At 45.4% G+C, this 25,989-nt stretch overlaps 1 protein-coding gene across 3 annotated transcripts in view; it reads right to left on the bottom strand.

Annotated features, from left to right (window-relative positions):
- The window catches only part of BBX (BBX high mobility group box domain containing), a 194,657-nt gene that overhangs the window by 59,316 nt on the left and 109,352 nt on the right, over nucleotides 1-25,989 (bottom strand). For all 3 annotated transcript variants that reach the window (XM_024200332.2, XM_024200333.2, XM_024200331.2), the window contains exons 7-8: nucleotides 12,797-12,864; nucleotides 2,419-2,499 (exon numbers count right to left, since the gene is read on the bottom strand). In XM_024200332.2, the coding sequence (XP_024056100.1) occupies nucleotides 2,419-2,499; nucleotides 12,797-12,864 (149 nt within the window). The remainder of the gene's footprint in view (nucleotides 1-2,418; nucleotides 2,500-12,796; nucleotides 12,865-25,989) is intronic.

The following is a 25,989-nucleotide window of genomic DNA, read 5'->3' as shown; positions in this document are numbered from 1 at the left end:
ATGCAGACATTGTAACAGCTGCACAAAACCAAAGCGAGGCACTGGATAAATGCCAGTAGCCATAGCCATAGACGCTGGACTTTGTAATCGGAATTTCTGATTAACATTGGGTTTGTATAGCGATTTATTTTCTACTGCCACAAATGCCTGCAATGTAACCAGAAGCATGTTTTAATTTCCAAGGAACAGGCCAACAAATAGGCATCTGAGATGAAGCATATATGAGTAGCTTCCAACTTGCTCACCTTACATGGATGTGCAGATGTGGCTGTGGATTGGCACCCTACCCTGCCACTGGGTAAGGAAAAGCCAATGGGATTTAGTAGGAGGTCACAGGGCCTCAGCATAACCATAACTACAGCACCTAACAAAATGCTGCACAACGTCCCTCCTGCCCACGGCATTGCAAAATGAACAAATGCAATCAGTAAGTGAGCTGTGATTTCCCCTATATTACCAGGACTTACCAGGAAACTCCAAGAAAAAGGCCATTAAAAAAAAAAAAGATGAAGTAGAGTGATTTTCGCTGTTTTATAGGAATTGTGCAAATGCTACATTAGAAATATTGGATGATGAATATTTATTTATTATCCCCACCACCACCACCAACATGGACACTGGACTTTTACGGTGGTGGTAAGTGATCTTATTACTGGCTGGCAAACTGAGTTTCCCTTCCCCTCGAAAGTGAAGCTATTAGCTTTTAAAAATTCAATATTATATATTTTATTCTGGCTGTTATCTTTCCCGATACATTAAGGATCTGTCTATTCATGTATTTCAGGAGTTTTGAGATCTTAGCTTGAAACCTTGGGTTTTGTGGGTTGAAGTTAAGATATGAGCATTCATTTATTTTGGGGGTGCAGGAAGAGAGGGAAACGTTATTAGCACTAAAAAACAGGAGGCTCAGATCCACAGCTGGTGTAAATCGGCAAAGCTTGATTATCTTCAGTGGAGCTAGAGTGATTTAGACCAGCTAAGGATATGGCCCTAGTGCGTCTGCTTTAACTGAATGTCTTTGCTTATGGGTTTAGATTAGCCCTTATGTGTCATCCGCCCCACTCCCCCCGAGCTGTACGGAACTTAGCCACACAACGCCCCCTACAGTTCTCAAGATTTCCACAGCTCACATATTTACATTTGTGTGTGATTTCATTATTTACAATCATTTTAACAAATCAGAAAAACATTGTATAAACTCAAATGAGCCACGGATGTTCAGTGAGGGCTGAGGTTCTTTGGGAACGGTGTACTGTTCATAAAAGACATTTGCAGCATATAGCATCTACTGCAGATGTTCCAATATATGCCCTACATACCAAACAATAGCAGCTGCAGAACTTTTGAACAGTTTGGTTCAACTGAATACTCAGCCTAATAGCCTTATATTGGTAGCTCACATTTCCTGCTGTTTTATATTTTTTTAAAATAACAGATTCATCTCCAGGCATGCAAAAAGATACATTTTAAAAATAGTGCTTAACAGAATATCAAAACTGAAATGAGAAGAAAATTTCACCCTGCAACAAATCAATGAATGTACAAATACTTTGGTGCTGGGCTAGGATATATGCCAAGTTTAAGCCCAAACGGGAACTTTGTTGCCAAACTACAATATCCTGAAAATTGGGAGCTTCTAACAAACTCCAGGTGATCATTAACCTGAGACCCTTCCTGGCTGTTAGCAAAAGAGAGCCCACTTTATTGACAGACTCTCAAAGGACTTAAACATGTTCAAGAAGTCAAATGAAGTCATCCTCTGGAGTCAAATTGCCATATGTGAAGCCAAAAGGAAGCGCTGCTGGTATGTAATGAAAGGAGGCAGGGAAAGGGATATATAGTACAAAGTCTGCCTTCTAGGACAGCTGAGAATTCAGGACCTAATCCACACAAGACTTACTCTGTCCTCAGTGGGACTACTCACAAGTCTATAGTGACTGAGGCGTATAAGACTTTGCAGGATTGGGCCTGGAGTGTTTGGTCCGCTCTGTGGCTGTAGAATAAAGGAAGACTGTGGAGCATCCACAGGCTGTCAGAAGCAATACAATCACTTTTGACTGAGTCAACTGCTAAAATGGTTACATTGGCTCAGATCTACCATTTAACTATACAGAACTCTATCAAAACCTTGGCTTGTAAGTAAAGAGCCTGGGCAGCTAAGGCTATTCCTGCACCACATCGAACTGAATGCTTCTTTGAACACCATTACAGTGCTGTGTTTAGGGTTTCCATCATGTGCTATATACACTTTTCTGCAGCTCAAGTCTGGCTTCCCCATAAATAACAGGAATGGAGGGAGGGAAGCATGTAGCTGAAAACATTTGAGTCAAGGCTTGTCTTCTTCAGCTAAAGGGTTTGGGATTTCTTTAAAAAAAAAAAATTGTGGAAAAAATCATCCTGTTACTTTTGGAAACTCACCTCTGCAAACTGGAACAATGGTGACTTCTGACATGCTTCAGTAGAATTAGATGCATCAGACTGGCAAGTACTCGAGGAAACCTGAAACAGTGATGACAGGGAATAAAACATCAATGACATGCCTATAAAGACAGCAGCAATATCTAGTAACAAGAAATACTGTGCAGCAGCACCAACAGCATTCAGAAGCAGTGTTTAACAGAAGATGGACAGCCTGATGTTCCATAATCCTGAATACACAGAAGTGAATGGAAATAAAGGTGAGGTCAGTACTATAGAATCCTTTTTAATACACCTCACAATGGTTTAAACAGCAGTTAGGCCCAAAATATGACATTTGGTTTTGATTTTAAACTTCACGAAAGGTTTTATGAAACCAAATATTAAAAGGACAGTCTCAAATTAAACATACATATGACTTGTGTTGGTCATGCTGTGGGATCTGCTACACCTCCTACTTGAAAATTTGTTATGGAGAAAAAGTTAGATTATTCTAAAAGCAAAAACACAACCCACACCATTTCAAAAACTGATTAAGTATGCTAAGTGACAAAAGTGTATTTACTTATAACATTAAAAAAAACAACCAAGTACTTAAAAGCAAGAAAATGAGTAGTTAAAGGACACCATAAGTCTTGAATTGTTCACTTAACAAAGACATGGTATGGAATTTTTAAGAGTGCTTAAGTGACTTAGGACCACTTAGAACCTTCCACTGAAATTCACTTAACACAAAACAAGCTAACAAAAATAGAACATTTAAAACACTATTCTGTGGGTCAGAATAAAGGCTATTGTGATTGAATATGCATTACTTGGTACTTGATTTTCAAAAGCATTTAAGTGACTTAGGAGAACAAGTCCCATTTAAAGGATAATATTAAGTACGAAATATATTTATGAAATGTCAATTTTTTCAGGGTGAAGAGTTATAGTTGCTGTCTCAGGAGACTTGTATTTTCAGCTTAATAGAAGTGCGTAGCATTGCACGGTAAAATTATGTACACGGACCTTTTGGAAGCTGATCAACAGCCAATCAAAAGTGAGGAGGCTCTGTGGAATTGTGGGTATGTGCGTGCACACACACACACACACACACTGAAGGATCTAGGGATCCTCCCCCATAGAATTTTTAAATGCCAGATGCAATTTCCTGCATTAAGAAGATTTAAAGTATTTTATAAACAAACAAGACAATTTCCTGGGCATTTATCTTAAATTCTTCACCACAATACATTTGCCAATGGCAATTAGTAACAAATGCTGCACACCAAAACACGGAGGGCCCCAAATGCCCTTGTTGATTTGCCAGATACAAATATTCCCCCCCCCCCCATGTACTGGTTGGTAATTTTTGAATTGGAGGTGAGGGGAGACTGCTGGTTGTATTGTTCTATAATTGCATTTTAAATGTGGTGCTGAGACCCCTCAAGAAGTGAGCTTTTTGGGGGGCTCATATTATGCATAAGCCGAAAAACTGACCCACCAGCAGCTTAAGTGGTGTGACTCTGGAGCTTTCCGAGCTAAGGATGTACATTTGTGAGAACACACGTGTCTGTCGTTTATAAGCACAGGGGAGTCATTACAACAACCAGGACGAGAAAAGGCACCAGAACGTCCGGTTGTTCTTTTTGGAGATTGCTCCTGCAATCTACTCATTGCAGCCGAGGCACAGATAGAAGTTACCGCCAAAGAATTTGCTACTTGGGATTCTGATCTCACCCTGCTGCCGATGATCTCTCGGCTCATTAGCCTCCTATGTTCACTTATGGACTACTTTTTCCTGCAAGATGATCAATGCAATTCATATGCCACAAGTGAATGAGATTCTACACAAACAGCCCCACAAGGCTACCTTGACACCCTCCTGCCACCTCTACTCAAAAAAGTTATCCCCCCTTAAACAAAACACCATTCCTGAGTGTTGTATCTGTATTCCAACAAAATCTCACCAAATAGCAATTTGCTATTCTGCACAGTTACTTTTCACAGTTACTGCACAGTCTAGCATCAGTGGGTTCACAAAATACCACATAGTACACTTGCCAGTATACGACAGAGTATCATAAATAATTGGAACTTAATTATAATCATCACAATGATTGAAAAAGGTACATTTGTGATACACACGCCTTGCCGTTTCACTGAGTCCGTTAATTTCAGGCCATTGCATTGATGGGGAGTTTGCAAAGAGTAAAGGGTCCTCAGGATTTGTCCCTTACTTATTAAATTGATAAAATTCAGTCATCTGCCATGGTGCCCCAGCCACTAGTGAAGTTTGACTGTAATAAAGAACTGTGGAATATCAGTGTGAAAATCTCCCAAGGGCTTAATTTTGCCTTTCAAGCAGAGCTCCACATGTGGGCAGTGTGAAGCCCCCAGCAGAAGTTCCAGGAAGTATGGTGCCTCAGAACTCCGCTGGCCAGTTTGCAAGGGGGGAGGGGTCCTGCTGCACACCTCCTTTTCCCAACCATTTGGGGTGGTGAGCATGGCTAGCCCCATGCAGAACCAAGGCTGCAAATGTGCTCTGTTCCTGGGAGGGCATGCAAAGGGAGAGAAATGAAGAGGTTCCTTGTCACCCCACACTTACGCACACTGTGGTGTAGGAGGCCAGGCAGAATCTCTGGCCTGATGCTATTTGCGCTACTCTACAAAAACACAATAATTACTGAAAAGTAACTGTTGAAGGTTGTGGAATAACCGTGGTTGTAGACAATCAAGCCCAGACTGATACTCATCTTGCAGGGTTGATTTAGGCATAATTAAAATCAATTACAGTAATTAAAAACCAAGTCTGATTTTTTCCCCCTTGAAATCCTGTAAGAATGTGTTCTTTACAAAATTCTGTTAAATATTTCCCCCCAAAAAATCATTTAGTCCCAAGCCAAGAACAGTTTTTCCAAGTTCAGGATCAGCTGCACAGATATGAATTTGGAACTGCAGCAATGAAAGAGTCTAAGACCACTGCAAAGACTTACACGTGAGTAGCCCTGCTGAGTTCAATGTTGAAGTACGTACTTAGGTCTTTGGTCATGGCCTAGAATGGTCATAGAGATCTCTAATGCTGCTATAAGTAGAAATCGTCTACTTTTGTTTGTTGTTCCTCTTTTGTCCACTCCAGCTTGGTACCAGATTCCTCTCAGCAACACACAACTGACATTGGACCATCACTCATGACCTACACCCCAGGTAATGTGGCCCTTTGTAGTTATCAATTGAGCCTAGAGCTCAACATCCAGCCCCTATACAGCACAGTCCAGCCCTTCTACCTGAAGCAGAAGAGAAGCATCCTTATACTTTACACATATTCTCACTTCTCCCCACATCTTTCCTGGCCTAAAGTAAAAGAGAGGAATAAAGAAATTGCAGTGATTGGCACCCTATAAATACCTTAGACTGCTACAAGATTAGATTATGACTGAGGGCAGGGGGAATAATGAGAGTAAAATTGCAGCACTGCTGCTCAGAGGAACTTCTCTGAAGTAACTCACTGAAGCCACCAGGTGTTGCTGTAAGTCTAATAAAAAACACCATTAACAGGATAACGGGATATTATCTATGGGATGTCAGATTTGATACAAGAGGCATTTCCCATGGAGACAAGCCAACATATCCTAAAGCTCTTTCTGATTCTGTTGTTCCCATGATGTGTTTTGCTGCATTTCATGTTCTGTTCTTCTAACAAAATAGTAGAATCAGACAACACAAGTAAAACAACATCTAAAATAGGAGCAACACAAGGTAATTTAAAAAAACGGTTACCTACCTTTTTGTAACTTGTTCTTCAAGATGTGTTGCTCATGTCCATTCAATTTTAGGTGTGTGCACGTCCATGTGCACGGTCGTCAGAGATTTTTGCATTAGTGATATCCGTAGAGCTAGCTGTGGCGCCCCCTTGAGTGGTATATTAGGCGCTGCCGGCCCTACGTCCTCTCAGTTCCTTCTTGCCAGCAACTCCGACAGAGGGGTAGAAGGGCAGGTAATGGAATGTACATGAGCAACACATCTCGAAGAACAACAGTTACGAAAAGGTAGGTAACCATTTTTTCTTCTTTGAGTGCTTGATCATGTTGATTCCATTTTAGGTGACTCACAAGCAGTATCCACGGAGGTAGGATCAGAATTCACAATCTAGTGGCTTGCAGTACTGCTCTACCAAAGCCAGCATCGTTCCGGGCCTGCTGGGTAAAAGTGCGTAATGGGATGCGAATGTGTGGACGAACGACCAGGTGGCCACCCTACAGATTTCCTTGTTAGGTACTTGGGCCAGGAAAGCTGTCAAAGAGGCTTGCGCCCTGGTTGAGTGCGGGGTGTCAATCGCCGGAGGTGGCACCTTCACCTGATCGTAGCAGCAGCAAATGCAGTAGTGATCCAAGAAGAAATTCTTTGAGCGGACACTGGACGACCTTTCATCCTGTCAGCCACTGTGACGAACAATTGCATCGACTTGCGAATGGCTTGGTCTCTTCAATGTACAAATTTAGCGCTCTCCTGACGTCCAGGGAATGCAATCTAAGCTCTTCCTCTGACTTATGCAGCTTTGGAAAAAAGACAGGCAAGTAGATGTCCTGGCCCGTATGAAACTGTGAGACCACCTTGGGCAGGAAAGCTGGGCAGATGACCCTACCAGGGGTTGGGACCCCCTGTTGCTCCCAGGAGTCAGAGGTGGGTCCCTGGCTAGACTAGGGGGTCCGACTGCAGCGGTACCTCAAATCAGTCCCTGGCTAGACTAGGGGGTCCGACTGCAGCGGTACCTCCAATCATGCTCCAAAGGACCATGTCAGGCCATGCAAGCACATGGCCTGACATGGTCCTTTGCCCAAAGCCTCCTTTTTCTGTAGTGCTGGCGGGCCCGTCGACTTTGACTGCTTCTTAGGCACTCGGGATGGGGAACGATGCCAGGTGGACTCTGGTGCCAGCGGTGTGCTGTGCGCCGATGCTGAGGTGCTGGGCATGGAGTCCAACCGAGAGGACTCCAAGGTAGGGCCAAGCGCAGCCTCTGTGAGGAGGGCCCTCAAGCGGATATCCCTCTCCTTCTGAGTTCGAGGGCAAAAGTTTTTTGCAGATCCTGCACTTATTCTTTCTGTGGGACTCCCCCAAACACTTTAAACAGCTCTCGTGGGGGTCACTAATGGGCATCAGCCAGCTGCAAGATGAACAGGGCTTAAAGCCACGGGAACAGGGCATGCCCCACTCCAAGGCGAAGTCCCAGCCAGGACTCTAACTCCTAACCAACTATTCTAACACTTAATGGTCTAAGTACCTATGAACTAACAACAAAGGAGACAGAACAATGGACTGTAAGAACTGCTAACGCTCCTGCAATGTACAACAAGGCGCTCTGACCAACTGTCACGGGTGGTAAGAAGGAACTGAGAGGGCGTAGGGTTGGCAGCGCCTAATATACCATGGCGTGAGCGCGGCACTCATAGGGGTGCTACAGCCGACTCTCCAGATACTGCGAAGGCAAAAAACCCCGACGACTTTGCACACCTAAAATGGAACTGACATGAGCAAGCACTTGAAGAACAAGTTCAATGGCTATTAGCCAGGATGGGCAGGGACGGTGTCCCTAGCCTCTGATTGCCAGAAGCTGGGAATGGGCGATGGGGGGGAGGGACAGCTCAGTGGTTTGAGCATTGGCCTGCTAAACCCAAGATTGAGAGTTCAATCCTTGAGGGGGCCATATAGGGATCTGGGGCAAAAATCTATCTGGGGATTGGTCCTGCTTTGAGCAGGGGGTTGGACTAGATGACCTCCTGAGGTCCCTTCCAACCCTGATAATCTATGATTACCTGTTCTGTTCATTCCTTCTGGGGCACCTGGCATTGGCCACTGTCGGAAGACAGGATACTGGGCTAGATGGACCTTTGGTCTGACCCAGTATGGCTGTTCTTATGTTCTAATTTTTCCCCTTTGTTTTAAGAGATGACAGAGGAGAAGTCTACATCAACATTTGGTATAACTGATGCACTCTATCTGGGGGCCTAGTGCAAGTTAATTGCTCATGTAAATAACTAATTTTCTCATTAAACCTCTTTTGTTGTGTCCACCTTTAAGTTCTCCTGCCCACCTGTCTAATAAGCTCAATCTTGTGTTTAGAAACTGTGTTGGTCAGCAAAATTGAATTTTCTTAACAGAGTGGAAAACAGAGTGTAGTTGGTTGAACAATTACAAAATCCGGGATGTAGCTGGCAGTATGATGAACATAGGGATGCTGGCATAGACCTTCTGTGCAAATGCCATCGTTGATTTCTCTTTTTCCCTTCCTCTACTGAAACATATAGACATTGTTCCCACCCATTCACAGCTTTTGCAACTATAAGTAACGCTTGGTACCTCATTTAATGTAGATTTAACAAGGAAGTTAATGTATGTCAAATAATTTACTGAGGCTCAACAGATATGTATCGTTATATCCCTGTTAATCCTCAGGAAATGTATGTTCTTACTAATAAAACTAGTGCTCTCTCGCTCCTTTACTTTAGATTTAATAAGTAGCAAAATGAAGTATTTTAACCCACATAGCTACACTTGTTCCTAATCCCAGGGTCTATTTTACCATCTTGGGTGGGGTTTTCACACCATGCACCCTTGGCCAAAGACACCAACAGTGATGACACTGCTATGCCTAGCACTCGCCAGAGGATTCTGGGAAGGGATAACTGAGATGATTCTTGTGAATACACCCCACGCTGAGCTCATGTTACATAATAGGAGATCTTCAGTTTTATTTCCACCTCTCAGCCCCCTGCTTCAGAAGCAGAGTCGAGCTGCTTGGACTGGAGACAGAGTGTAAACGCCGGCATTTAAAAGGGTTTTGGAAAGGACAATTATCCAAATAACTGATTCCTGCGAGCTGCTAGGTCCCCAGTCAGGGGAAGGCTGTGTGCGCATTCTGGTGAAGTGTAGCACTCACACACCATGTTATAAATCTTAACTAATTGTCACAACAGCCTTGTAAGTGCATCTCTGGACTGTAATGACTTAGCAGGACTTTCTCTACAATTGTTCCTCCTGGCTGCTGTGGGTTGTCCTGGTGCCTGGTAACAGAACCGAAAGCAAGAAGACTCTCTTTCCTGACAGGGACAGGAGCTTTTGGGGGAGAGAGAGAAGAGGAGCCTGAGTGGGAGGGGAGACAGAGGCAGGGAGGGAGAAGGGCAGATAAAGACGACCATTAGAATTTACATTGCTACAGTCCCCCCTGGTCCTGAAGCTCAGCATTCTTTTGCCATCTAGCAAATAGCTATCAAACTCATTGGTAAGACTACGTTTTAGTTACAGGTATTTTTAGTAAAAATCAAGAACAGGTCACGGGCAGTAAACAAAAATTCACAGCCCATGACTTTCACTAAAAATACCAGTGAATAAAACTTGGGTGGTGGTGGTGCGGCAATGTGCTGGTGCTGTGTGTGTGTGTGTGTGTGTGTGTGGGGGGGGGGGGGGGGGATATTTTCCCTGTTCCGTGGCCAAACATAATTTTATATACTTTTTGGAATAGGGATTTATGCCACAGGTCCAAATGTTCAAATCTGGGCATCAAAAATCTCACTCATGATATACAATACTCATAATGCCCCTGTTTGGCCTATTTGAGCCACTAAATGCACAATTTGGGCCCTCAAATGTACCCTAAATAGCAACCAATCTACTGAAACCTATAGAGAAATGGAAAAACATTTTTTATTTACTGAAGTCTTACGTAAGTGCAAAATGTTTGTATTACAGTGAATGAACTATAAAGCATTTATACCTGCTGTGCATAACACAGAGCCCTAATTAACAGGAATAGACTTTAATACCTTGAACATATGCTAGCACTTGCAGCCCTTTCAAGATCAAAATTTACATATGACCAATGTAATTGTATTATTATTAAACATTTACATTGCTGTAGCTCTCAAAGGCCCAGGTCAGGAAAGGTGCGGAGTTGTGCCAGGCACTATCACAGAATCATAGAATATCAGGGTTGGAAGGGACCTCAGGAGGTCATCTAGTCCAACCTCCTGCTCAAAGCAGGACCAATTCCCAACTAAATCATCCCAGCCAGGGCTTTGTCAAGCCTGACCTTAAAAACCTCTAAAGAAGGAGATTCCACCACCTCCCTAGGTAACCCATTCCAGTGCTTCACGACCCCCCTAGTGAAAAAGTTTTGCCTAATATCCAACCTAAGCCTCCCCCACTGCAACTTGAGACCATTACTCCTTGTTCTGTCATCTGGTACCACTGAGAACAGTCTAGATCCATCCTCTTTGGAACCCCCTTTCAGGTAGTTGAAAGCAGCTATCAAATCTGCCCTCATTCTTCTCTTCTGGAGACTAAATAATCCCAGTTCCCTCAGCCTCTCCTCATAAGTCATGTGCTCCAGCCCCCTAATCATTTTTGTTGCCCTCTGCTGGACTCTTTCCAATTTTTCCACATCCTTCTTGTAGTGTGGGGCCCAAAACTGGACACAGTACTCCAGATGAGGCCTCACCAATGTTGAATAGAGGGAAATGATCACGTCCCTCGATCAGCTGGCAATGCTCCTACTTATACAGCCCGAAATGCCGTTAGCCTTCTTGGCAACAAGGGCACACTGTCGACTCATATCCAGCTTCTCGTCCACTGTAACCCCTAGGTCCTTTTCTGCAGAACCGCTGCCTAGCCACTCGGTCCCTAGTCTGTAGTAGTGCATAGGATTCTTCTGTCCTAAGTGCAGGACTCTGTCCTTGTTGAACCTCATCAGATTTCTTTTGGCCCAATCCTCTAATTTGTCTAGGTCGCTCTGTATTCTGTCCCCATCCTCCAGCATATCTACCACTCCTCCCAGTTAAGTGTCATCTGCAAACTTGCTGAGGGTGCAATCCACGCCATCCTCCAGATCATTAATGAAGATATTGAACAAAACCGGACCCAGGACTGACGCTTGCGGCATTCCGCTTGATAGCGGCTGCCAACTAGACATGGAGCTATTGATCACTACCCGTTGAGCCCGATGATCTAGCCAGCTTTCTATCCACCTTATAGTCCATTCATCCAGCCCATACTTCTTTAACTTGCTGGCAAGAATACTGTGGGAGACCATATCAAAAGCTTTGCTAAAGTCAAGGAATAACACATCCACCGCTTTCCCCTCATCCACAGAGCCAGTTATCTCATCATAGAAGGCAATTAGGTTAATCAGGCATGACTTGCCCTTGGTGAATCCATGCTGACTGTTCCTGATCACTTTCCTCTCCTCTAAGTGCTTCAAAATTGATTCCTTGAGGACCTGCTCCATGATTTTTCCAGGGACTGAGGTAAGGCTGACTGGCCTGTAGCTCCCCGGATCCTCCTCCTTCCCTTTTTTAAAGATGGGCACTACATTAGCCTTTTTCCACTCATCCGGGACCTCCCTTGATCACCATGAGTTTTCAAAGATAATGGCCAATGGCTCTGCAATCACATCTGCCAACTCCTTTAGCACCTTTGGATGCAGCGCATCTGGCCCCATGGACTTGTGCTTGTCCAGCTTTTCTAAATAGTCCTGAACCACTTCTTTCTCCACTGACTGCTGGTTACCTCCTCCCCATACTGTGCTGCTCAGTGCAGTAGTCTGGGAGCTAACCTTGTTTGTGAAGACAGAGGCAAAAAAAGCATTAAGTACATTAGCTTTTTCCACATCCTCTGTCACTAGGTTGCCTCCCCCATTCAGTAAGGGGCCCACTCTTTCCTTGACCTTCTTCTTGTTGCTATCATACCTGTAGAAACCCTTCTTGTTACTCTTAGCATCCTTTGCTAGCTGCAACTCCAAGTGTGATTTGGCCTTCCTGATTTCACTCCTTTATGCCCGAACAATATTTTTATACTCTTCCCTGGTCATTTGTCCAATCTTCCACTTCTTATAAGTGTTTAAGATCCACTTCTTTTTTGTGTTTAAGATCAGCAAGGATTTCACTGTTAAGCCAAGCTGGTCGCCTGCCATATTTACTATTCTTTCTACACATTGGGATGGTTTGTTCCTGCAACCTCAATAAGGATTCTTTAAAATACCGTCAGCTCTCCTGGACTCCTATACAAACAGACAGGCCAAGACGGTCCCTTCCCTGAAGAGCTTGCAATCCTTCCAGTACTTCTGGTTTTGACAACAATCTCTTAATGGGGAGATATAAGGGGTCTCATATCACTGAAGTCAGTCAGTGGAATTATATTGCTACAGTACAGAAGACACACCAAAATTAGGCCTAAGGTGTGTTCATTGGTTTGAGGAGAGTCATGCTGCTCAGACATGGGTGCCATCAAATGTTGGCTAAGATGTATACTACATTAATATAATAATACCTACAAATATTCCTCTTAAGCACTCCTGCTAACGGATTGGTTGGGGACAAGGGAGGAGAGAGAGATAGTTACTTACTTCTTGTGCAGTCAGGGCATGTTCCCCTGCTAAAAGCAGCATACTCAGGCCTCCCATCTGCGTAGGATCTGTTCAAGAGTAAAACAGATATTAAGGTGATTCATCTGCAAGCTGAAAGAACTTACTGTGTGCATTGAAAAACCTCAAAAGGCTACTTGTCACAGATACTCCAAAGCAAGATGCCACAAAGCCAGCCCAAGAGAATCACAAATAACCATTTCTACATACTCTCTGGGATAGACATTCAAAGCTGTTTGAGGGATTTGATTGGATGTGTGTGCTTAACTCCCCTTGGTGTGGCATTACAATTTTACCGCCACAGGTTCCAAGCACTACAGTGATGGATATCTTTAAAACAGCAAGTGTGATGATCTCATACCAAACATACACAGAACAGCGCTAATATCACAAATATTTACAATGGAACTGGAAGCTCAGAATGGGGGGGTAACCCTCCCACAGCTACAGAACAAGGAAAGAGGAGGGACCGCATCAGAGATGAAGCTTCCTTTTAACAAAAGGGAAGCATGTTTGCTTTTTACTTATTTTTAAACTAGAGCTGAATTTAGTGTTCAAGCATGCCAGGCTGACAGCGCTGAAGAACGTAGCCCTCTATTTATCCACGGCACCAGTACAGCACAGGCATTTAGTTGGGCAACCTGCCCACATGTCACCCAGCCAATACAATATTAGGTAGAGTTAAAGTAATCTTAGCAAATAAATAATGTCTGGTGTTGACATCGCAATGAACAGTGACACCGTGTACTCACAATACTAGCATTTTTTACTATTATTACTAATGATTGACATTAGAGTAGTGCCGACAGGCTTCACTGAAAATCAAGGCCCTGTTATGCAAGGTGCTGTACAAACACATAGTAAGACAATTTGTGGCCTAAAGAACTCACAAGACAGACCAAGTGGGAGAGAGAGAAAACAATTATCCTCATTTTTCAGATGAGGTACGTCTACACTCTACACTAAGCCCGGGCTCTGATTCAGGTTTGAGCCCAAGCCCCCCCGATTCAGGTTTGAGCCCAAGCCCCCCTTCCATTCACACACAAATCAAAATCAGCCTGACTCAGGTCAGCAAGCACTCAGGACCTGGGTCCTAGGACCGTGCTAGTGGGATGGGCCAGAGCCCGAGTTCTGCTATGTATTAGGTTTAAGCCCTGACATTCTGCAGTGTGGACAGAGGTCAAGTTACAGACCCAAGTCAGAAGGTCTGCATAGTGCAGTATGGACGCATTAGCATGGCTGTGAGTCCTGGGTCTAGCAATTTTAATCCCAGATCTACAATGCAGCATGGATGCTGAAGCAATGGCTTGAAAACACCGAGTCCACAAGCCCAGGCCCCACAGACCTTGGGCTACAATGCACTGTAGACATACCCTGAGGCATGGAGAGATTAAGTTACTTTCCCAAGATCACACAAGCTGTCTGTGGCAGAGCTGGGAATCGAGCCCACATCTCCTAAGTTCCCATCCATTGTCTTAATCACACAACCATTTTTCCTCTCTAAACTTTAACGGCTACATTCACAGGGTTAAGTATTTTTATACTGCTTTTACAGATGAGCAAACAGAGGCTCAGAGAAGCTAAGCAATTTGCCCCAGGTCACCCACTGAGTTGGCAGGTGAAGAGGGACAAGCTGACTCTCAATGACTGAAGAACACTGCCTGATGCCAGAGTGACTCACTCTAGGCACCACATTGGTGCAGAATTAATTTTCTGCCTTACCACAATGAGCACCGCGAGGAGCCTTTTTCCAGTTTCCCATTTCATTTCTCATGGGGGAAAAAAAATAAAGCTTAATGAGGCCAAATATGGGTTTAAAGTCTTATGAGTAGTGAGAAGAAAGATAAAATAATCCTCAAAGAGGAAATACATTGGCTTGGTGCAGGGTTTGTAAGAAGCAGTGAACGGAAAAAACTCTGGAGGCAGAAGGGAGGGAAGGGAGGGAAGGGGAAATCAGTCACATGACAGAAGTATTGTCTTGTCAGGCCAAGCTATCCAGTTCTAAAAGCCCGCCTCACCAGAAGAGTAATCCAATTGCAATAACAGGCAGCAGTTCTTGTCCTTCCTGTCGGGGAACACCAAAGCAAAGGAATGGGGCAATTCAGCGGGTGGAGGGGGAACGGCATCCTTCAAATACAGAATGACGATGTGTGTGATAGCCTGGTCCAAACCCTTTCCCCATTTCCAAGCATTTTCTTTTCCAAAAGAAGGTCTTGTTTGTCTTCCCTTTAAATGAGCACCTTCTTAATTATAGGGTAAGATTAAGGGTTTCATTTTAAAGTGTTACTGTAGTTGCAACAGACACTAAAACCATGTATTTAAAAATCAAAATCAAAAGGAGAAAAAATGACAGCTTTGTGGAAAGTGAAAGTTTAATTTGGTGCTTAAGCAACTAAAGAATAGTCGGGCTGCAGCTGAAGCAGAGAGCTGGAGGTTGGATAGCTGCTCTTGATGAGGACAAAAATGCTGCTATCAAGGTTTCAGATTGCAAAATAAAATAACAAAAGGGAAAAATAAGATTTGTGTGATAACACACTGCATTATGTTTATACCCTCTTGTGCTTAAGTGTTACTTAAGGCTCTAAGAACAAACTAAGAAAGATAAATAGTTTAAAATGGTAAATGCTATTTTAAAATTATTTACAGGTATTCAACAATAAAGAAGAGATCTCTCTCTCTCATTATCGGCTTATTCAGAAAAGAATATTAAATGTTAATAGTATAATGGAAGTTGATTTGTGACCTTAACTACAGCTTTCTTTCTTGCTAAAGCTAACAACATGAGTATCACTTTGTTTGAAAATGATGGATTTTATTACTACTGGATTATAAAAAGACAGAACACTGCAAGAAATGTCCATGCAAGAGAGACACTGTACAGAATGTCTGCCTACTGAATGCATTTAAGCTTTGCCTTATGCCCTATAAGTAGGGCCCTACCAAATTCACGGCCATGAAAAAACATGTCACGGACTGTAAAATCTGGTCTTTTATGTGCTTTTACCTTATACTATATAGATTTAATGGGGGAGACCAGCCTTTCCCAAACTGGGGGCCCTGACCCAAAGGAGAGTTGCAGGGGGTTATAAGGTTATTTTGGGGGGGGGTGTCAGGGTATTGCCACCCTTACTTCTGCACTGCCTTCAGAGCTGGGCGGCCGGAGAGTGGCCGCTGCTGACTGAGGGCCAAGCTCCGCAGGCATCAGCGCAGAAGTTAGGGTGGCAATACCATACCATGCCATTCATACTTCTGTGCTGCTGCTGGCAGGGGCTCTGCCTTCAGAGCTGGGATCCCAGCCAGCAGCCGCCGCTCTCCAGCTGCCCAGCTCTGAAGGCAGTGCCACTGCCAGCAGCAGCGCAGAAATAAGGGTAGCAATACCACAACCCCCCCTACAATAACCTTGTCGTCCCCCCCAACTCCTAAATAGCTGAAATCATGAAATTTATGATTTTCCAGTTGGTATAGCAACACTGAGGCCTTTCATGATTCAGTGATGTGAACTTCTCCATTGTGAACACGTAGTACTTTCATAGACTACTTTTGTACCGGTGGAACATCTGCTTTTCACTAGTGGGGTGCAACTGTGACGAGGCAGGAGCAGAAACCCTACCAACTTAATCTGTGACCCACAGACTGAAGTACACTGTTCCTAGACAACATAGAAACATTGTGCTCTTTACAAAAGGAGGGTAGTCTGGTGACTAAGGCACTGGCCTGGAACTCAGCACATCTGGGAGCATTAATGCACTATTCAGATTCCCCCCTCCCCCAGTCATCCAACTGTGTTGTTTTGGATATATTTACTTCATTCATTTCTACTAAACAAATGAGGAGGTTACTCACCCTGTGCAGTAACTGACGTTCTTTGAGATGAGTGTCTCTGAGGGTACTCCACTCCAGGTGTCGGTGCGTCCCTACGCCTTCACTCGGAGATTTTTACAGCAGTACTCGTACCAGTCGTGCACGCGCAGAGCCTGCCCCCTCCCCGCTCTGAGTGTACCGTAATAGTACGCATGCGCGACCGGTCTCCTCAGTTCCTTCTCTACAACGGAGGCTACCCCAACTCTGAAGTAGAGGGGAGGAGGGTGAGTAGTGGAGCACCCACAGGGACACTCATCTTGAAGAACGTCAGACACTGCACAGGGCGAGTAACCTTCTCTTCTTCTTCGAGAGATGTCCCTGTGGGTGCTTCAGTGTACCTCAAGGAGGTAGGGACTTCGGATTTGGTAGGAATGCAGTAGATAATACTGCTCTGCCTAATCGTGTATCAGAGAGAGGGCCTTGAGTAAGGGCATAATGCTTAACAAATGTATGTTTAGAAATCCAAGTGGCCACTTTACAGATGTCAGCCAGAGGAACTTTGCGTAGAAAAGCCACGGAGGTAGCCACAGATCTAGTGGAGTGAGTTCTGATGCCGGCTGGAGGCGTAACTTTCTTTATCTGATAGCACAGTTGGATACACTCAGAAATCCAGTTTGAAAGTCTCTGGGTAGACATAGGTGTCCCTATGGAGCGCTCCGCAATGGAGACAAAGAATCTAGAAGAGTTCCTAATGGGCTTGGTTCTATCCAAATAGAAGGACAAAGCCTTGTGTACATCTAATGTATGCATTGTGGATTCAAAAGAGTTTGCATGTGGTTTAGGAAAGAAGGTTGGTAGGTGTATCGGCTTATTGATGTGGAATGACGAATGCACCTTTGGAAGAAATTTGGGGTGTAGTCAGAGGGTAACTTTGTACTTAAAAAATAGTGTATAAGATGGGTCTGCCATGAGAGCTGCTATTTCTCCTGCACGTCTGACGGAGGTGATTGCCACTTAGGGCTTGGCTACACTGGCACTTTATACCGCAATAAAGCCTCCCAGAGCGCTCTACCTTACTCCCCATCCACACTGGCAAGGCATGTAGAGAGCTCTGACTCCCTGGCTAGAGCACTCCTGGTACTCCACCTCCACGAGAGGGATAACGGCTGTTGCGTATTGGCTGAGATGCCCCAGGGCCACTGTGAACGAGGAGTTACGTTACAGCGCTCTGACTGACCTCCGGAAACATCCCATAATTCCCTTAAGTCAAGTGGCCTCTCTTCTCTTTGTTGTGAAATCGGCTGAGGAATGCAGAAGTGCCTTTTCAGAGCTCCCTTTCAGACAGCAGCTGCTTATCTGCAACGGGGCAAAGCAAACGTTTACTGAGTGAGAGGCAGGGGGGCTAGGGGGATCTGAACTTACAAGACAGCGTGCTGACACACTCTCAGCACTGCAACACTCCCCCCCCCCACATACAAACAACACACTCCACCCCACCCCCCTCATTTGAAAACCATGTTGCAGCCACTTGAACGCTGGGATGGTTGCCCATAATCCACCACTCCCAATGCCGCTGCAAATGCCGCAAGTGTGGCCACGTCAGTGCGCTTGCAGCTGTCAGTGTGGACAGACTGGAGCGCATTCCCTAGTGCGCTCTCCGAAGGCTGGTTTAACCCAAAGCGCTCTACAGCTGCAAGTGTAGCCAAACCCTAAGAATGCTGTTTTCATAGAGAGGTGTAAGAAGGAGCAAGTGACTAGAGGCTCGAATGGTTGTTGAGTTAAGCAGGATAATACTAAATGAAGGTCCCATGGAGGGGTAGGAGGTTTAATGTCCGGGTATAGGGATTGGAGTCCTTTGAGAAAACGTTTGGTGATTGGATGAGCAAAAACAGAGGTATCGTCGATCTTGTCATAAAAAGTTGTAATAGCAGCTAAGTGGACTTTGATGGAGCTGAAAGAAAGGCCAGATTGCTTAAGATCTAATAAGTAGTCAAGTATGGGCGGAAGAGGTGCAGAAGTAGGAGGAAGTTGTTTAGTTGAGCACCATTGTGTGAATTGCTTCCACTTTTGGAGATATGTTGTGCGAGTAGATTGTGTTTTGCTATGTAGGAGCACTCTTTGAACCTGCTCAGAGCATGCTAGTTCATTTTGGGAGAACCATGTAGGAACCAAGCGTTGAGGTGAAGCATGGACAGGTTGGGGTGAAGAAATTGGCCGTGTTGCTGTGATAGGAGGTTCGGAGTGAGGGGCAATGAAATCGGTGGGCGAATTGACATTCTGGTGAGGAACGGAAACCACGGTTGTCTGGGTCACGACGGGGCAATCAGAATTACCGTAACACAATCTGTTCATATCTTTGTCAGAACTCTGTGGAGAACCAGTATTGGGGGGGGAGGGGGGGGGGAGGAGGGGAGAAGCATACCTTAGCTGACATGAGCCCATGAGATGAGGAACACATCTCTTAAGGAATGTTTGCCCAATCCCGCTCTGGAGCAAAATTCGGGATATTTCTTGTTCTTCGCAGTCGTGAAGAGGTCCAGGGTTGGATAGCCCCAAATGCGGAATATATTGCGTATGATCGTGTTGTTTATCTCCCATTTGTAATCCCAGGGAAAATGTCTGCTTAGTTCGTCCACGGTGGTATTCAGGGCCCTGGGAAGATAGGCGGCGGATATCCGGATGTTGTTCGCGAGGCACCAATTTCAAAGCTTCACGGCTTTCGTGCAAAGCAAGTGAGATTGAGCCCCTCCCTGCCTGTTGACATAGAACATGCATGCGATGTTGTCTGTCATTATCCGAACATGTTGGTTCTGAATGAATGGGAGGAAGTGACGGCAGGCATTGCGTATGGCTCGCAGTTCTAGGATGTTTATGTGTAGGGAGGCTTCGGTGGAAGACCATAGCCCTGGGCTGTGTGGTGGGACATGTGTGCTCCCCATCCTGTGAGGGATGCATCGGTAGTCATTATGAGTGATGGGGAGTCCTGGAGAAATGGGACTCCTGAGCAGAGGTTGGAAGGAACCGTCCACCATTGGAGGGAGTCTTTGACTCTGAAGGGTATGGATAGAGGATTGTTTACAGCATGTATGTTCGGTCTGTAAACCATGGCCAATCAAGTTTGGAAGCACCTCATGTATAGGCGTGCATTTTTGAACACAAAAGTACATGAGGCCATGTGGCCTAATAGTTGCAGGCAGTCTCGTGCAGTGACCTGGGGACTGTTGCGAGTTTTGTAACCAGGAGTTTTATGGTGTTGAAATGATCGAGCGGGAGAGACGCTATTCCCATTCTGGAATTGAGATGCACTCCTATGAACTCCAGTTGTTGGGTAGGAGATAAGGTGGATTTGCTTTTGTTTATTTGTAGGACAAGGGAAAGGAAGCAAGCGACGGTAAGCTGTGTGGATCGAAGAGCTTCATCGAGTGTTGAGGCTCTGAGGAGACAATCGTCGAGATAAGGAAATATTATAACCCCCTGTTTCCTGAGGTGGGCAGTAACCATGTCTAGGAGTTTGGAGAAAACTCGGGGGGCGGTAGATAGGCCGAAAGGCAACAGTCTGTATTGAAAATGTGTTGAATCGAGGATAAAATGAAGAAAACATCTATGGGCTGGGTGAATAGTCACATGAAAATAGGCGTCCTGTAGGTCGAGGACTGAAAACCAAATTGCCCTGCTCCAGCTCTGGGATTATGGTGGTGAGGGTAGCCATTTTGAACTTTTGCTTCTTAATAAATTTGATAAGCCTGAGGTCGAGGATCGGTTGCCATCCCCCGGTTTTCTTTTCTGTTAAGAAGTAACGGGAATAGAAATTTTTCCCTCTGTGTTGTTCCACTGATTTCCACTGCCCCCAATTGAAGGAGATGTTGTAGTTCTTGGAGGAGGAGTTGCTCATGAGAGGGGTCCCTGAAGAGGGACGGGGAGGGTGGGTGGGTGGGAGGCGGGGAATAGGGAATAGGAAAGGGATGGAATAGCCAACTGTGACGACCTCTAAAGCCCACTTGTCGGTAGTAATATTTTGCCATTGATAGGAGAATGGGCGTAGGCAGTGACCAAAAATAGGGGCAGGCGGTGTAAGCGCTGAAGTGGGAATATTGTTTTCTATACCCTTGACCAAGGCTTCAAATTTGCTTATTGGTCAGAGGGGGCTGAGATGCTGCCGAGGAGTTGGGAAAGCGGCGTTGGTATCTGGCTCCTGGTGTTGCTGTTGCTCGTGAGATCTATGGAATTGCTGGGTGTATGTGGGGTAGTGTGGTCGCTGGTAAGAGTGATATCTATATTGTCGCCTTCTGGTCGTAGGGATTTGAATTCCTAACGACCGGAGAGTTGCCCTGGAGTCCTTCATGGAGTGGAGTACGTCATTTGTGGTGGAGGCGAACAGTTTGTCACCGTCGAAGGGGAGATTCTCAATGGTACTCTGGACCTCCCGGGGAAAGGAAGAGGATGAGAGCCATGACCCTTGGCGCATCACAACTGCTGTGGCAGTGGACCGTACCGCAGTATTGGCCACATCAAGGGCAGCTTGAAGAGCAGTGCGGGAGATGATTTGTCCCTTGGAAACTATGGCTGTAAATTGTTGTTTCTTTTCTTCTGGAATGTGATCAATAAAGTCCATGAATTTATTGTAATTTTTGTGGTCGTACTTTGCTAGAACGGCTGTATAATTAGCAATGTGAAACTGCAACATGGAAGAAGCATATACCTTACGTCCGAGCAGATCTAATCGCTTACTGTCCTTGTTGGAAGGGGTGGAGCAGGGAAACTAGTGTTTGTTCTTTTGGTTAACTGCGCCTACTACCAGCGAGTTTGGTGCTGGGTGAGTAAACAGGAATTCCGAGCCCTTGGAAGGAATAAAGTACTTTCGGTCCGCTCTCTTACAGGTAGGCAGGCTTGCAGCCGGGGTTTGCCAAATGGCCTTGGCAGGTTCTAAAAGGGCTGCGTTGATAGGTAATGCAATTCCAGAAGAAGAAGAGGGCTGCAGGATGTCGGTTAGCTCATGCTACTGTTCAGGGACTTCCTCCAGTTTAATTCGTAGCTCATTGGCAACTCTTTTAAAGAGGTCTTGAAATTTTGAGAAGTTGTCCGAAGACATCAGGGGAGGAGCAATGCTTCATCAGGCGGAACAATTGGTTCTACCGGGTTAGAGGCAGGCCGTGCTTGCTCTTATGGTTGTGACAGGGCTGCCTGGTGTCTGGAGTCAGTGGCAGGGTCGTCAGCTGGTGGTACCGAGCCGATCTCACACCTAGCTGCAGTGGTACAACGAGTGTGGTCCCGAGTATAAGGAGCCCATGGAGCCCAATATTGCCACTGTGGTGGGAAGGGCATGGGTGGTGCCATCCAGGGGTTCACGCACCATGGGGCAGGACCCTCGGAGTAGGCAGGGCCGGGTCCCGGTTTTCGGCCGCCCAAAGAGGAAAAAAAAAAAAAAAAAAAGCTGCGGCGGCGCGATTGCGCTGCTCCACTCTTCGGCAGCAGGTCCTTCGCTCCGAGAGGGACTGAGGGACCCGCCGCCGAATTACCGCTGCAGACCCAGACGTGCCACCCCGATAGCAGCCGGAGTGCCGCCCCTTGGTATTGGCCGCCCCAAGCACCTGCTTCTTTAGCTGGTGCCTGGAGCCAGCCCTGGGAGTAGGACAGGCAGCTTTTCTATGACCTCTCTTGATTGGGGTCTGTGGAAGGGAGATCTGATAAGGTGAAAATTCTCCCTGCAGCCCAGATTCCTCATCACTGGAGGAAAGCTGTGCGGACCTTGCCTGAGTGTCCGGAGAGAAGTAGGTGTTAAGTAGGGGTGATTGCAAGATAGGTGACACCAGGAGGTCCCTTGAGTGTGTGAATTGCAGTGCTGCAGCGCCTCTGTGAGGGGAGGGCTGAGCGAGAGGAATTTGTTGTGAGGAGGGATTCCTCTGCACCGGTGTCCTGAGCGTTCTGTCACTGCTGGCTAGCTCAAAGGCTGGCGGTGCTGGGAGAGCTAGTATGCGTCGGCACCGCTTCCATTGCGGTGCCGAACGGTGCCGTGTGAGAGGCAGGCAACTGAAAGCCTGAAGCCTCAGCACCGGAGGTTAATGTGACTCCCGCAGCCGCAGGAGGGTTTCACACAGCGCCGGAGGAGCCCGGCACATCAAAGGGACTCAGCCGGGGGAGCGCAGGGAGGGAAGCAGTACCCGGAGAAGGCTTGTCCCTGTGAATACCCTTTGCGGGTGAGAGAGACTGATTTTTTTTGAAGTTTTCTTTTGTCTCTTTGAAGCAGGGGGGCTGCAGTGTACAGCAGAGTCAGAGCCCGGGTCTGAGGCTGGTCCGAGAGATTTTTGCAGCAGGAGTAGTTTTAACCGCAGCTCCCTGTCTTCGCGTGCCCGGGATTTCAACTTGCTGCAGTGGGCACATTTTGGGGGGGATGTGGGACTCCCCCAAACATTTAATCCATTTAGAGTGGCCATCTGAAAGAGGGATGGCATCATTACAGTTAGAGCAGCGCTTAAAACCTGGAGAGCCAGGCATGTCGGAAGTGGCTGTGCTGACAGGAACAAAAAAAATTATTTATTTAATTTATTTATTTATTGAAGAGAAGAGAAGGGCAAAGAGTACCTAACTAATACTGGTAAGCTAAACTAAGAGGGAAAAAAGTTGAACAAGGGAGAGAAGAAATTCTCTAACGAGTCTGCTGAGCTCCGTCTCAGGCCGGGGACGGTAGAGAAGGAACTGAGGAGACTGGTCGCGCATGCGTACTATTAAGGTACACTCAGAGCGGAGGGGCAAGCTCGGCGTGTGCGCGACCGGTATGAGTACTGCTGTAAAAATCTCCGAGCGAAGGCACAGGGACGCACCAACACCTGGAGTGGAGCACCCACAGGGACATCTCTTGAAGAAGAACTATGCTTAACTTTATTCACACAAGTAGCCTGCTCACATGAGCAGAGGTAAGCACAGGCATAATTAATTGCAGCATTAGGACCGGGAATTGTAAAGCCTTCCTATTATTGTTTATAGATGACTGCTGTTTACTCTAGGGAAGATGGTGGATCCTTTTCATTCAATGTATCAGATCCTGCCAGAAATCTAGTGATTGTTTTGTTGCCCAGTTTTAACTCCGTCTGCATAGATTGACTACCTTCACTTTAAATGCCTAGCCTTAATTTTTCTGGGTTGCTTACGGCTCTTACGGGACCTTGCAAAGGGAATTAAAACCAACAGTAAAAGGTTCTATAGCCATATAAATAAGAAGAAAACAAAGAAAGAAGAAGTGGGACCGCTAAACACTGAGGATGGAGTGGAGGTTAAGGATAATCTAGGCATGGCCCAATATCTAAACAAATACTTTGCCTCAGTCTTTAATGAGGCTAATGAGGAGCTTTGGGATAATGGTAGGATGACAAATGGGAATGAGGATATAGAGTTAGATATTACCACATCCAAGGTAGAAGCCAAACTCGAACAACTTAATAGGACTAAATCAGGGGGCCCAGATAATCTTCATCCAAGAATATTAAAGGAACTGGCACATGAAATTGCAAGCCCATTAGCAAGAATTTTTAATGAATCTGTAAACTCAGGGGTTGTACCGTACGACTGTAGAATTGCTAACATAGTTCCTATTTTTAAGAAAGGGAAAAAAGTGATCCGAGTAACTATAGGCCTGACATCTGTAGTATGCAAGGTCTTGGAAAAAATTTTGAAGGAGAAAGTAGTTAAGGACATTGACGTCAATGGTAATTGGGTCAAAATACAACATGGTTTTACAAAAGGTAGATCGTGCCAAACCAACCTGATCTCCTTCTTTGAGAAGGTAACAGATTTTTTAGACAAAGGAAACGCAGTGGATCTAATTTACCTCAATTTCAGTAAGGCATTTGATACGGTTCCACATGAGGAATTATTAGCTAAATTTGAAAAGATGGGGATCAATATGAAAACTGAAAGGTGGATAAGGAACTGGTTAAAGGGGAGACTACAACGGGTCATACTGAAAGGTCAACTGTCAGGCTGGAAGGAGGTTACTAGTGGAGTTCCTCAGGGATCGGTTTTGGGACCAATTTTAATCTTTTTATTACTGACCTTGGCACAAAAAGTGGGAATGTGCTAATAAAGTCTGCGGATGACACAAAGCTGGGAGGTATTGCTAATACAGAGAAGGACCAGGATATCATACAGGAAGATCTGGATGACCTTGTAAACTGGAGTAATAGTAATAGGATGAAATTTAATAGTGAAAAGTGCAAGGTCATACATTTAGGGATTAATAACAAGAATTTTGGTTATAAATTGGGGACACATCAGTTGGAAGTAACAGAGGAGGAGAAGGACCTCGGAGTATTGGTTGATCACAGGATGACTATGAGCCGCCAATGTGATATGGCCGTTAAAAAAGCTAATGCAGTCTTGGGATGCATCAGGCGAGGTATTTCCAGTAAAGATAAGGAGGTGTTAGTACCGTTATACAAGGCACCGGTGAGACCTCATCTGGAATATTGTGTGCAGCTCTGGTCTCCCATGTTTGGGAAGGATGAATTCAAACTGGAACAGGTACAGAGAAGGGCTACTAGGATGATCCGAGGAATGGAAAACCTGTCTTATGAAAGGAGACTCAAAGAGCTTGGCTTGTTTAGCCTAACAAAAAGAAGGCTGAGGGGAGATATGATTGCTCTTTATAAATATATCAGAGGGATAAATATCAGGGAGGGAGAGGAATTATTTAACCTTAGTACCAATGTGGACACAAGAACAAATGGATATAAACTGGACATTAGGAAGTTTAGACTTGAAATTAGACTAAGGTTTCTAAGAATTAGAGGAGTGAAGTTCTGGAACAGCCTTCCAAGGGGAGTAGTGGGGGCAAAAGACATATCTGGCTTCAAGGCTAAGCTTGATAAGTTTATGGAGAGGATGGTATGATGGGATAGCTTAATTTTGGCAATTAATTGATCTTCGATTATTAGCAGGTAAATATGCCCAATGGTCTGTGATGGGATCTGAGTTACTACAGAGAATTCTTTCCTGGGTGCTGGCTGGTGAATCTTGCCCACATGCTCAGGGTTTAGCTGATCGCCATATTTGGGGTCAGGAAGGAATTTTCCTCCAGGGCAGATTGGCAGAGGTTTTTCGCCTTCCTCTGCAGCGTGGGGCACAGGTCATTTGCTGGAGAATTCTCTGCACCTTGAGGTCTTTAAATCATGATTTGAGGACTTCAATAACTCAGGCATAGGTTAGGGGTTTGTTACAGGAGTGGGTGGGTGAGATTCTGTGGCCTGCATTGTGCAGGAGGTCAGACTAGATCAGGGGTCGGCAACGTTTGGCACGCGGCTCGCCAGGGTAAGCACCCTGGCGGGCCGGGCCAGTTTTATTTACCTGCTGACGCGGCAGGTTCGGCCGATCGCGGCCCCCAC

The sequence above is a fragment of the Terrapene carolina genome, unplaced genomic scaffold (assembly GCF_002925995.2).
Source record: "Terrapene carolina triunguis isolate 2854851 unplaced genomic scaffold, T_m_triunguis-2.0 Scaffold558, whole genome shotgun sequence".
Lineage (NCBI taxonomy): Eukaryota > Metazoa > Chordata > Testudines > Emydidae > Terrapene > Terrapene triunguis.
Note: the sequence above shows the minus strand (reverse complement) of the source record. Positions and strands in the feature narration are given on the sequence as shown.